General features: G+C 43.9%; 2 protein-coding genes and 1 long non-coding RNA gene across 6 annotated transcripts in view; 1 reads left to right on the top strand and 2 right to left on the bottom strand.

The window, feature by feature from the left end:
• Positions 1-106: 106 nt before the first annotated feature.
• Positions 107-8,922, bottom strand: waslb (WASP like actin nucleation promoting factor b). 2 transcript variants are annotated; one of them, XM_049761272.2, is made up of 11 exons: positions 8,528-8,921; positions 5,679-5,813; positions 5,534-5,620; positions 5,162-5,258; positions 4,653-4,676; positions 3,538-3,721; positions 3,411-3,453; positions 2,660-2,813; positions 1,499-2,022; positions 1,312-1,429; positions 107-1,238 (listed from the first exon to the last, which is right to left on the bottom strand). In XM_049761272.2, the coding sequence occupies exons 1-11, from the start codon at positions 8,627-8,629 to the stop codon at positions 1,177-1,179; spliced, it is 1,530 nt and encodes a 509-aa protein (XP_049617229.1). In that variant the 5' UTR covers positions 8,630-8,921; the 3' UTR covers positions 107-1,176. The 2 variants fall into 2 exon arrangements, with proteins under 2 accessions (XP_049617229.1, XP_049617230.1); XM_049761273.2 differs by lacking the exon at positions 4,653-4,676 and having other exon boundaries at positions 8,528-8,922.
• Positions 8,033-12,896, top strand: part of LOC125992364 (uncharacterized) — a 102,467-nt gene continuing 97,603 nt past the window's right edge. The window contains exons 1-2 of one of the 3 annotated variants that reach the window (XR_011086191.1): positions 8,033-8,275; positions 9,120-9,186. This is a non-coding gene — a long non-coding RNA (uncharacterized lncRNA). The other 2 variants (XR_011086188.1, XR_011086187.1) reach the window with 2 other exon arrangements.
• tmem229a (transmembrane protein 229A) lies at positions 11,065-12,747 on the bottom strand. Its single transcript, XM_049761296.2, has one exon. The coding sequence runs from the start codon at positions 12,475-12,477 to the stop codon at positions 11,485-11,487; it is 993 nt and encodes a 330-aa protein (XP_049617253.1). The 5' UTR covers positions 12,478-12,747; the 3' UTR covers positions 11,065-11,484.

The raw sequence follows: 12,896 nt of genomic DNA, 5'->3' as shown, positions 1-12,896 counted from the left end.
TAGCGTTTGGCTTCTCACATTACTCGACACTTCCGAATCATAATTTAGTCAAATTTTGAAAGCATGTTCACTTTGTGTCTAATAAATGTAAAAGCATCACGAGGTGTAAAACTAAAAACGTCTTTATTTCTCAAATTTTACAAGATCAACAAACCCAATTCCAACAAATAGACAAAACTCTGCTTTATATTGTAACGTAGAAAAGGATAGGGGCGAAAAAAAATATTTTGTAGTGACTGAAATCCACTTGTAGTGTTATGTGATAAAAGGTAAAAAAAAAAATACTCTGTCCAATGAGATAACCATGGCATGACTGTCACAAAATATCAATTGTTAAAATATATATTTTTTTCAATTACAAGTGTCAGTTTATGTATCAGCTTCTGTTATCGATACTGCGTTAGAAAGCAAATATTCGCAGCACGATAATCGTCAATACAATCGCTGCACTCCCGTTTTCCCTCATTTCACAAAGCGCTGCGTGTGCGCTTTGTGATACAGACCTGAACGTGTCCCTGTTGTCATGCAGCGACTCCTCTTTTCTGTGCAAAAAAAATATATATTTATATATCAAGACTCGCATCTGGACCACATTTACAGAGGACAGCAGCTCAAGCTATATAGAATTTTTTTTTCTCCCCAGAACAAAATATGAGTGCTAAACTAGAATTATTAGGCTAGGCAAAAATAATTTGCATATGAAAATAATTCTTTTTCTTTTTTTTCTCCCTGGCAACTAAAAACACAAAGGGAGGAACTCTTGCTTCTGATAACTTGCCGGAAGATCAATGACAGCTTGATGTCAGAATTGCACGTTATTTTGGGAAGACGAGGACGAGAGTGACAGGACGCAGGGAATGTGCGCAAAGTGACAGGTGGTCTGGCGAGAGATGAAAACAAGCAGAAGACAGTTAAAAAAAAAAAAAAAGAGACATCGGACGTCTGGAAACAAAAACAACAGATATGAGAATGTCTGACAGATTAAATGAGGTATTGCACAGATTAATAAAAAAAGCCAAAAAAAAAAAAAAAAAAGGCAACAAAACATTTACAGCAAATTGATAGAACATTTACATTTTTGTGATTTGAAATTAAAGATTTTTTTTTAGGTAAGAAAGGAACATTTTTTGCGTCTTAATCATCCCACACTTTTGGGAGGAGGAAGAAAAACCATCACTAGTCATCCCATTCATCCTCATCTTCAAAGTCTTCCTCATCTTCGTCGTCATCGTCCTCATCTGGAGAAGAGAAGCAGACTTGAGTGAGGCGGTCAAGACGAGAATTTGGCAAAACGGCGGAATTTTGTCGTACCTGAAGAATGAATGGCTTTGCCCCTTTTCCGAATGACATCCATTAGCGCCCCCACGATGCCGTCCGACGGGCACAGGGAGGAAGGAGGCGAGTCATTTGTTTCATTTGTTTCGTCCCTCTGATGGCGACAAAGCAAGAGGTCAGAAATCAAGCAGTCGGATAGTATTTGTGATGGGAAAGAACTCACAGGTTTGAGTTGGATTCCTTGTCGGATTTGGTCCAGAAGTGCGTCTCGCCCGGTGTTGGAGGCGGGGCGCTCCTTCTGTTCCACTTTCTTCAGTTGGGCGCCTTCGCGGATCTGACTCAGCAAGGCCGACTTGCCTCCGGGGAGAGGCATGCCGCCGTCCGCAATGCCGTTGGCGTCACATGACTGCGGGGGTCCGGGAGGCGGCGGTGGAGGTGGGGGTGGCGGTCCCCCGAATGAAGGGATGGAGGATGTGGGGGGCGGCGGAGGTGGTGGCGGCCCGCCTCCCAAGGTGTGGGCTGGCGGTGGTGGCGGGGGCAGGTAGCCTCGGTTGGGAGGGGGCGGCGGGGGGGCGTTCATGCCCGGCCGGGATGGTGGTGGGGGCGGAGGTGCCGAGACGGGGGCTCGGGAGGGCGGAGGGGGCGGTGGGGCGCCACGCCCACGGGCGGGAGGTGGCGGCGGTGGGGCTGAACCATGGTGGGGGGGAGGGGGAGGTGGGCCACCTCTGGATGGAGGCGGCGGGGGAGCTGGAGGAAAAAGAAATCTTATTTTGGTTCTTTCCAGGTACTCACTCGCCCCGACATTTAAATTTTGGCTTGTTTAAATGCCACTTTTTTTCTCCCCCTTTCCCTTGGTTGGCTATACAGCACACTAACAGCGATCTTTTTTTTTTTTTGCTATAGCTTCATAAACATATCATGCAGTTACCCTAAGGCAGCACTCAGATTTTGTTAGCCATCTTTCGTGATTTAAAAAAAATAATAAAATAAAATTAAATTATGATAGGAACCAACAACCACTTCACAAAGCATAGCTCTCACTCGTTTTTTTGTTATTTCATAGTCATGGGAAAATGTGTTCTGGAACTAATTTGTTATCTTCATGTTGTCTGGTTTTGCAGTGAAATGACAAGAAATTTCTTGGAAAGATGTCTTCAAATTATCTTAACCAGATTAATTCAACCAAAACATGCGTGATGTCCTCCGCTGATATTATTAATCATGCGTGGTGTGGCACAGCAGACCATGCATAGGAACGTACCAACACACCCGGGAGACCCTAAGGATAAACCCAGCGGACCGCTTACGTCGCCGTCTTAAAAGTGAACGGCAGTGTCAGCTATGTTTTTCAGCGCCGGAAGACGACACTACTCGTGTGGCCCACCTTGTCGCCGCAGCTCGTTTTTGACGGCTTCCACGCCTCCCTTCTTCTCGATGAAGTCGTAGATGACCTTGGAGGTTTCTTTGTCTTTGAGCTGCGCCTCGGAGATGCCGCACATGTCGAAGAGGTTCTTCAAGTCAGGGTCCAAGTTATTTAACTGTGTGGATGACACATAAAAAAAATAAGTTAATTATGTTTTTTGTTTTTTTATTGTTTATGATGCTAGTTTTGTAAGCTTGTCTATGACATTTTGCACGTATGTTAGCATTAAGCTAACAGTTCAAAGCAAACAAGTGGGTTCTTTTTTCCTTCCTACTCTCTGCTGCTTATTGTGAAGTTCGCTGCTGCCACCTAGTGCTCATACTCGCATCTTACGTAGCAAACAAAGGCAAGAAGGGGAGAATTTATTTGAATGACAACATCCATTCCAATCAATTTTAAGGCCTTGAAAGCATTGACCTATGAAATGAAATCATCAGCGTAATCTCATACCGGGGATGCTTTTGGGGAGCGAGTCCAAGGATTACATAAACGCAGGTTGGCTTCCCTCCGAAAATCTCCTTGCGTAATCGGGCTGACCACATGGCCGGGCGGCGAAGATGAATATTTGGAAGCCCATGGTTTAATTTCCAACATTTATAAACGGCCGGGGCTTGATTTAAAAGCATGGGGAGTGTCACAAACTCATCGCGATGATTCATACGAGTTAAAAGTTACATTGTTGTCGCGGTTATTATTTTAAGCCTTTACTTACGTCAAAGCCTGTGTTTGGATCCCATCCAACGTGCCCGATGTGCCTGTGCCAAAGCAACGAGGCGTGAGTTAACACAATCAAAGGCGACACGTCTGCAGGTGTAAAAAAAATAAATCAGGTGACTCACTGGAAGTTGCTCGGCGTGCCGATGTCAGCCTTTGTCAGCCTCTTCTTCTTGCCTTTGCCCTTCTTCTCCCTCTTGGCGAAGGTGGAGTGCATGATGTTGTTCACCTGAGAGTTGCTATGGAAACGGTGCCCCGTACTGATTTCGGGGTTTTTGATGTCCACGGTGGCCATGGGGAGTGCCGGACCTGGAAGATGACATTGAGAAGCAGCGTTAAGTTTTTAGAAATTTTTTTTTTGCTAGTTTGACACAAACCTTTGGCGCCGTCACTACAAGGACTTTTGGGCGTTTTGCTCGGTAAGGGTGAAGCCGAGCGACTGCGTCTCCTCCTCACCCTTTCCCAAATCCCCCCGCTGTCTCTATCGCGGCACGCGCCCGCCCTGGCGTCTAGCATCGTGTCGCTGACAAAGCCGCGAGCTCGTACTTGACCGGAGGACGTCTCCGCTAGATTCGGGTAGAGTTCGTCCTGGGGCAGGACCAAACAGTGCAAGGTGGACAAGCAGCTGGCCGAGCCGCCGCCGCTATCGCGAGGGAGGTCTTCCGAGGGAGCCGACAGAAACGTGGTGCAGAACATCATTCAAAAAAAATCGCAGAAGCTCCGGAGAGATTTACTCAAGACAGAAATGAGGACCGGTTTCTGGTGGGCGCATCATATCCAGGTGAAGCGAAAGAAAATCCACAAGTCAACACGGTGGTTTTTGCCTGGTCTAAAAAAAGAAGCCAAATCATGTTGGCGTCGGAAGCCAGCTTGGATTTAGACTCCGTCATCAGACATCTGGAAGAGTGGACAGCCTGCCAACACTTCAGGGCAGCTGTTATTGACGCTCATTTGAACGCCTTTCCCGAGCGACTTTGCATCCCCGCAAAAAAAATCACGCTCTGATTGGCTCCTCGCCCTCATGGCTCCGCCCACTTTTGCTAGCTTCTCTCTTTTCTGTCAAACCGCACACACTCTGGGCTCTAATCCCGGCCTATTATTTGAGGATTTAGCGCTGGATTTTTTTTTTTTTTTTATGTAACTCTTCTTGCATGCCTAATCTCAGATTAAAACTCTGCTGATGGAAACACGGGAGGTCAAAGGGACGTCAAGGAAGACGGGAAAACGTTGGACAACGTACCGTTTAGAGGATCGCGTCTCTTCTCTGTGAACAGAGACAAATGGACATGATTACAACCAAGGCTTGGCGTAAAGTGTTTTTAATCACAGCCACGGAAAGTGTGCAAAAAAAGTCCAAGAGAATCAAAGTGGATGAAAAGAAGCAAGTTCTCCAGAGAAGGTGTGGAAAAGGAGCCTTGTGAGCAAAGACAGAAAGCTTGAAGAGGGAAGTGGAGGATCCATTGGAAGGTTTAGAAGAAGAAAAGAAACATCATGGTTTCATGAAAGATGTTTTTGTTATTGTCAGTGTGGTTTCAAAAGATGAATCACCATTTTCAATTCATGACTTGTTGTTGCGTTTGCCTACAGCGCCCCCCTTAGGACAGGGGACACATTACATCAGCTTTATCATTTTATGTAAAAATAAACAATTGAAGATGGCGATCAAAGTGTTTTGGTGCTCTTGCACAATGACACGCTTAGATCCCTGAAGGTATTTTGGCGGGTGAGGCGCAATAAGGAAGTCCCTACCAGATTTCCTTTGCCTTTTGCCCAAGAGCTCTGTCAGGTGACCTCTGAACCGTTTGGCCTCCTCCTCATTAGCAAAGTTCAGGCCCACTTGGCTCGACTACAGTTGAAGAAGAAGAAAAAATAATCATATTAGAAAGAACACCAAAAAAAATTGTGATTGCTTCTCATTTCAATTTCTTTGTATTAAAACAATTTTGACGATGACTTTCTCATCGCCGCACTTTCGCGCCATTTATATAAGAGGCACACAACGGTTAAGAAATTAAAAACTGGTTTTACATTAATCAGGAGGGTGTGTGTTTTTGTCATTATGATGAAAATACATCCTCAATGTGGTGAGGAAGGAGACAAAAAAAAAAAAGGTTAACTCACGTCCCCAGCAAATGTAATGAAGTAAGTCCGGGAAGGGTTGATGGCGATGTTGTTGTACAGCTCCTGCTCGAAGAGCACCTTACCGTCCTGTGAAAAAAAAAAAAAGTTAGTTTTGGGATGCGGTCCAAACGTCACGTGTACGTACCTTAATGTCAAAGACTCGGATGAAGTAGGAGCGCTGCGGGTTGTCCTTGACCAGACAGGCCACGCCGCAGCATCTTTTGGTCCAGGTGGCGTTCCGCTCGGCGATGAACACCTGGACCACTGCCGTGGACAATGTCTAGGACGGAGCACGGCGACGAACTTAGCCAAAAAGCCCTGACACAGCATTGTGATTTTCTAGGAATGTTAATGCTTGGTAGTGATGGGAAAATGAAGCTTCAAATTAGCTTCATGAACCAGTTGTTGTACTTTTGGACTAATTAATGTCACAAATTTTGTTACATTTAAATGTGACTTTTTTAAAATTACCTTTAACATCAATTAATGTTCAAATTATGAATTATAGTACAGGAGTGTAAATTTTTGGTGGTACTAAAAAGTTCGAGTGTCACTATGCTGCACACAAGATCGGATTAGTGCTTAAATCAGGAAGCTGATCAAAAGCCATAAAACTTTACAGGCATTAATAAAAGTGACACCCCCCCCGCCCCCCTTCGTCGACATTATTAAAGAAATCCTTCCTGCTTCTTTAAAGTTCGCAAAGTCACGCAATCAAAGCGCAAATGAACAGCGCGGACTTTCAGACATGCGATCAGGCTCCATGTTGGCTTTACGGGTTGCCGCAGGGGTTCCCGTGCCATTTGGGGTTCTGTTCCCCAGCAATTAACGCGCAGATGAAAGCGGCCCCCAGATGTGAGCTCACGACCTATTTTTTGTTGTAATTCGCAACATGTGTAATTTTCAAATTGTGGGAAAACAGGTCGAGACTGGGTGGCGTTTCATCTTGTGACTCTGAAACTCAAGAGGAACACAAACATTGATTCCTGTTTTTGGTCAAATATTGACAGAATTGACATGTACTTGTTCATGACATCATATTTTTAAACCAAATTGAATGCGAGTCCTGGTATGACTGCAAACGAAGACATGACATCAGCGTTAGCATTGCTTTGCTAACGCTACATCTTGAGTAACACCACTTCTTGAGCAATGACATTCATAAATCAGATTCTCTTGGCAGTAGTGAGTTGAAGAGCGTAAAAGAGGAAGGCTATTTTAAGGGATTTTTAATGACGTCAGGGTTGAAGAGCCCGAGGTTTCATCTGCCCATGGACTGCTGATAGTTCTTGACAGGGTCAAAAAGACGACAGGAAGTGAAGCTATACCCGCTCGCTTGCTACTTGGGCAATTTTTCATCTCTGTCCTCCTCTTGTACAAGGGGACCAAATGAGTTTGACCTCATTTGTGCGGGAGGTAGAAATAGATAATAGCTGCAGTTAGATTTAGTGTTTTTTTTTTAATGGAGGCAGGAAGTAGATGGAGTGATATTGAGTGGAATCATGTTCCACTTCTCCAGCACAAATCGCCAAAGGGGTTCTGACCACGGGACTTCCTGTAGGATGGTGATTGCTGATCAGGCAGTCTGTGCACACACACACACACACGCACACACACACACACATACACACACACACACACACACAAACAAACACACACACAGCATGGATTGGACCCCTGCCACTTTTTTCCTGCTGATGGTGAAAAGTGAGGGAATACCAATGAGCATCTCTGTGAGTCAAAGCAGTCATGAAATCATGTTCCTCTTATTTTTCCGCTGACTAAGCAATAAAAACACACTTGACCCATTTTGCAAAGTCAACCAGGAATACAATCGAGGAAACATTCAAACAGCCATTAAATAAATCACCGGCGGCCATTTTAATTTGACAATACTCTCCTCTGCAATGCAAAGATTTAGTACAATTGGGAGGAATGCTCCTAATTCTCCTCGTCTTATTCCGAGTGACACGATCGTCAAAATGCGCCGGAGGAATGTTGTCGCCGTGTTTCTGAGCAGGCCAACGTCAACTTACGGCACGCCCCAGAAAACTTGTGTGCTCATGTGGAAAGGGAACAAGACAAAACGAGCAGTGTGAGGTAAACGCATACACGTCTGTCAAATGTCACGAGGCAGGAAATGGAGTACATGTAGCTTGCTACTGTCAGGTGAGTGACAATGACCCCCCCAAAAAAAACAAAAAAAAAACCCTTCCCCAGTTACTGTACACTTCACTTTCAGGAATCAATGAATACCTTGAGGTAACAACCTGCAATCAGCTGTTCTGTTCTGTAAACAAATTTACCTAACACTAGGGACAAACCAATATATTTTTTTAGATCAGGCACAACTCATCGTACTGATAATCAATAATAACAAATAACTCTGATTAGTTTTATTCTAATTTTGATGGTGACATTTGACTGCAGTCAGACTGGAAAAGCAGGACTTTTGGGACTGAAGAAAAGGGGGGATGGGGGTGGGAGAGAAAGCCCCGATGAGTTCTCACTCGTCAGCGCTGTCCCCTGCCAAGTCTTGTCGGCACATTCCTTCAGTGGACACACTTCCCGAAAACAACCCAGGTTCGGCTAACGTTATGTAATACCGGCACACACAAAAAAAAGCTGGATATTGATTTACCAGCTAACTAAGGTGCTTACGCTACCTACGCCACGACAGCTCAGTTGCGGCGTGGTGGCGGAGTTAAAAGACGGACAGCAACATTTCCTGGGTGACTTCAGGTGTGTCATGCGTCAATTTAAAGGCGTCGAGGCCTACTAAAAAAAATATATATATATTACAACTCAATTTGGATCGACTGCGAGGGTCCCAAACGTACGTCGCCTCTAACCCGACTAGCCGCCCCGGTTGTCAAAACAAACGCCCCCCCCCCCCCCTCTAATAGGCAAAGAAAGGGAAAAGCTAACTTGGAACGAGCGTCGTTAAACAGGAAGCGTAAAGCGATTAAGGCAAGTTGGCTGATGAAAACTTACGATGCATTTCCTGCCAAGGTGTGAAAAAACGTAGTCGTTCTCTTGAGGTGTCAGTAGTAAGGAACTGACATTTGATTGTCGTTGTGGGTGAAGTCCACTCATTGTTAATCAAACGTTTACTCTAAGAAGGTAAACGGAGTCCGGAAAGATCCATAAACAATTCCCGGGTCATCCGTGGCCTTCCTCCGTCCGATCCCCCCTCTCTTGCGCGAGTCAGACAGAAGTCGCTTTCACTCGATAGTCGCACGACTGTGATGCCACAAGTGTTGAAGAAGACGCCAGATTCTGTTTCTGTGCGAAAATGGGCCCGAAATACAGCGGAAAACGGTAAAAAGTTTCCTGGGAAGTCCGGCTGCCTTAGCGCCCGCAGTCAGTTCCATCCAACATGGCAGTGTTAGGACGAGTCCATTCTTGTGGAATGGGGGTTACAGCTTCCTACGGCTGCGTCCCACGCACTTCAAAATAAACCAGTAAGACACAAAAAACACTTTAACGTAATTACTACCACAATTAAATATGATTATAAAATGCTTGTATTTTGACATCTTTATGATTATACCGTAAATAACATCTCTCGCTATATCGTCCTCAGGTGTGGTACGGTCCCGTCCGCCCCTGGCTTTTATAACAGGAATGTGTGCAGTTCAGAATGGGAGGAGGTAAGACACAAGGTGCACGTTGCCAGCATAATAATAAGAGTGTGATCTACTTCAAAAACTCAAATTAATGCAAATCTAAAATCACCTTTAAAGCACCCGATTAAAATTTTAATCATGAGATAAGATTGTGCTGCTTAATGCACTCAGAAAAGAGCACTGTAAGGATTCATTCCCTCTGGATTTGAGTCTTAATTTTCTGAAAGCTGCTAGGATGATTCATCACAATGCACTAAATATAGTCCATAATACATTTAAGTCAAATTAAGACTGCTCTAGTTACTGTAGGCACCTTCAGGGGGTTGAGGCATATATATTTAGTCTAATGTTCCCACGTCATCTCCAAGATATTATATATTTGCATCATCTTCCCCTTTTTAAAATGGGTTATTATTTCCCCTCAAAATGCCTAATAGCCATTTGTGACTACTTGCTTGCATGACTCATGCTTATTTCAATGGCAAGCCTGAGGATATTTCTTGCAACATGCTCAGTCAGGTTCATCAATGAGGTGCTACGCGTAATGGCGCTGTAGCGAAAATAAAATAAAATCCTCTGTAAACGTCTATACAACCTTGAGAGCAGATAAATAAAAAAAAACAACTGAAATCATGTAGTTGCATAAGTGTGCACACCCATTTGAACAGGGGTGTGTAGACTTTTCTCACCTACCGTAAATATTTTATTTCTGATTCACTTTAATAGCGTTAACAAAAAATGTGCAGGTATTTTTCCTCGTGGTCTTTGGTCAACCCAATTTCACTACATTGCACTGCTTGACCAACTTGAAAAACCTGACTGACAAGTGGAAGACAAAAAAAAAAAAAAAACGCCGGAAATGCTGCATTGCTCGACCTGGTTTGATTTTTGAGATAGCCACAGAGAGAACACAACTGTCTTCACTTCCCTTTTGATGGGAATTCTGAAACATCTCGTGCTCTGCTTGTGTTGGCTTTCATCACCAAATCCCTCGAAGGTAAATTACGCAATTGAAAGGAACAATTGAAACTATTTCAGTGACAGCTAATGTCATTTGGTCATGTTGTGTATGTTCCGACATTTAGTAGAAGGGGTTTACCCTAATAAAATATTTGTCAGAGCTACATAAACAGAAGGAGGGCAGAGGACAACATGAATATTATATTTTCGGTCGGGGAGCAAAACGTGCCCAGCAGGCTTTCACATACATATTTAAACATGTTTTTGGCATTCATATAATTTGTCAGTATGGGAAGATGGATATTTTTTCTCAACAGGCAACATAACGTGGAATAAAAATGTCAAAGAATATTAAAAAAAATTGTATACGCTTTTGTAAAAATAAAACTTCAGTCATATAACTTTTTGACCACAAGAGGGCAGCATTTCACTACAATCGCACCGCTTTAGTAGACAAATACTCATATTGAGAGAATTTTAAGATTTATTTGTCAAACATACAGTATTTATTGATAATATGGATAAAATTGTAATTTTACATATTTTTTCTCGAGGCTCTAATCCATAAATTTTACTCAAATATTAAGTGTATGTAGTTTTCTTGTTTGCTTGCAGCGGTGGTAAATTTGTGAATCCTTACAAATAAAATACATAAAAGGATTTTTTACACCTAAAAAAATCGGATCCCCACGTTTTTAAAAACGACTGATAAATACGTACTGCACAGCAGAGATTGTTGTAAGCACTAGAGAGAGCAATTGTAGAATAAAAAACAGATTACACTTGGATTTTTTTTTTTTTACATAGACCTTCAATTTCAATAATCACTAGCGCTATCTAGAGGTTCAAATTATATTTTTTGACAAGTGTTAGACGTACTGTAAATCATGATCATGTTGTCATTCGAATGTTTTAAAGTAAAAATACAAAGTCAGACACAAGAACATTTACCATTTGATTTATTTCACTTTTTTTTCTTTTCACCACAGTGCAAGTCGATGTTATCACATGGAAACCGGTCTTTCTCACGTGTCTTTCCAAACAAGTTTCTCGTGTTACAACTTGATGCTACGTTTGTCATGACGAGAAGCTTTATGAAAGAAAATGTTAGTTACTCGGTGGCTTAATTCATGGCCTGTAGCTGCAATGACAACTAGTTGAACTGGATTTACCGACATTTGTTTTGATCATCACAGTGAAAGTTTTTTTTTTGGTATCGTTTAATAGTATACGCATGATCCGAGCACAACATGCTCACTAAAATATTCCGCTAAAAGCAACTTATGGTGGACTATCACGTGATTATTAAGTCTCCCTTTTTACTCCTCGAGAACCGTACACAACTACACTAAATCGTCAATTTTAAAGTCTTTTTTTCCGAGATTGAGGCCGTCCATTGACTTCCCCGCCGCTCACGCTCCATCGCCGAGTTTCTCCGGTGGACCTGATGCCGAGCAAGATGTTGGACAGCACATCTTGAAAGAGACTCAGGCAGGCCCACCCGGGCAGGTAGAGGAGTGTGATGAGTCCCATGAAGTTGTGCGAATAGTGCGAGTAGTCCCATGAGCATGCGTCAAACTGCCTCAGAACCAAACCCCAGCACAGCTCCCAGGTGTAGATGAAGCAGATGTAGATGGGGAGCCTCCGCCAAGTCTCCCAACCTCTTTTAAAGTGCAGGTGCAGGTAGAGTTTCTCCACCACAAAGCTGCAGCTGCCATACATGAGGAAGGACCACAAGGACGTGTGACCCGTCAGGCTTCGCTTCTCCACCAGGTTGAACGCCGAGGTGAACATCACCTCATCCAGAAAGCCCTGCATTCCAAAAAATATGAAGCGGATATACCCAGGGAGGCTTTGGAGAGGACGGACTCCCTTGGTGGGATGATACTGCAGCCTAGACACCCCCTTGTGGAACACCTGACTATAATAAAGAGCCAGGATGTAATGGAGGACCAAGTGCGTCCCTGGTAGGACCTTCACTTGCGTAGTGAGTGCGTTGTTGATGTTCTCTATCAGAACCTGCAGCCCGATGTAAACAGACGGATAAATCAGCAGATGAAAAACCACAGGCCTTCCTTGAAAGCACCTTTTCTTCGAGTAGACCTTCTCCAGCGCAAAGTGGGTCAGTGAATGCGCCACGCATAGATACGGTGAGGAAAAGCCCACTAACTTAGGGTCCCGGTCGGATAGAACCCCTCGGGCCGAGGAAAGCAGTACATCCAGGGTGACACCGTGCATTCCGTAGAGGTACAGCCGCATCCATGGCGGAAGCCACCTTGCGGTCTCTTCAGCCTCATCAGAACCGCCGGACTCACCGGTTCTGATCCGAAGACTGTCTCTGGATCGACGGACCATTATTTCGTCATCGAGATGTAGCTGGTTCCCCGTTCCGCAACATTGTTTTCCAATTGCCTCTGCAGTAACCGCAGCGTTCGCGAGCAACCACTGACTTACTGGTGCGTTCAGGTACCTCTCGGAGAAAAAATATTTTGGCGACTTCCCTGTCTCTTTTTTATAACTTCGATGAAGTCATTTGGTGTTTTTCCACAAACGCACAAATTTTATGTACAACGAGAGTTTAATATACCCTACTACCCACCCGTGCGATGTAAATTTATAGCAAACGCAGTCGGACACGTTTGACAGGAAGGAATACCGCATTATCCTTAAGTACTAAAGTTAAACAGTAGATGGCAGCATTGCAAGGGTTTTAAATAACTAGCTTGGGCGGACCCCTTCCTCGCCTAAAATCTTGTGTTCATTCACAGAAACAT

This window comes from Syngnathus scovelli, chromosome 22 (genome assembly GCF_024217435.2).
Source record: "Syngnathus scovelli strain Florida chromosome 22, RoL_Ssco_1.2, whole genome shotgun sequence".
NCBI lineage: Eukaryota > Metazoa > Chordata > Actinopteri > Syngnathiformes > Syngnathidae > Syngnathus > Syngnathus scovelli.
Note: the sequence above shows the minus strand (reverse complement) of the source record. Positions and strands in the feature narration are given on the sequence as shown.

Coding starts and splice junctions, on each gene's coding strand:
- waslb (XM_049761272.2), bottom strand. CDS start 8,629: ATGAGTGGACTTCACCCACAACGACAATCAAATGTCAGTTCCTTACTA. Junction 5,259..5,533: donor TCATTACATTTGCTGGGGAC/GTGAGTTAACCT, acceptor CTTCAACTGTAG/TCGAGCCAAGTGGGCCTGAA. Junction 3,454..3,537: donor GGCACGCCGAGCAACTTCCA/GTGAGTCACCTG, acceptor GCTTTGGCACAG/GCACATCGGGCACGTTGGAT.
- tmem229a (XM_049761296.2), bottom strand. CDS start 12,477: ATGGTCCGTCGATCCAGAGACAGTCTTCGGATCAGAACCGGTGAGTCC.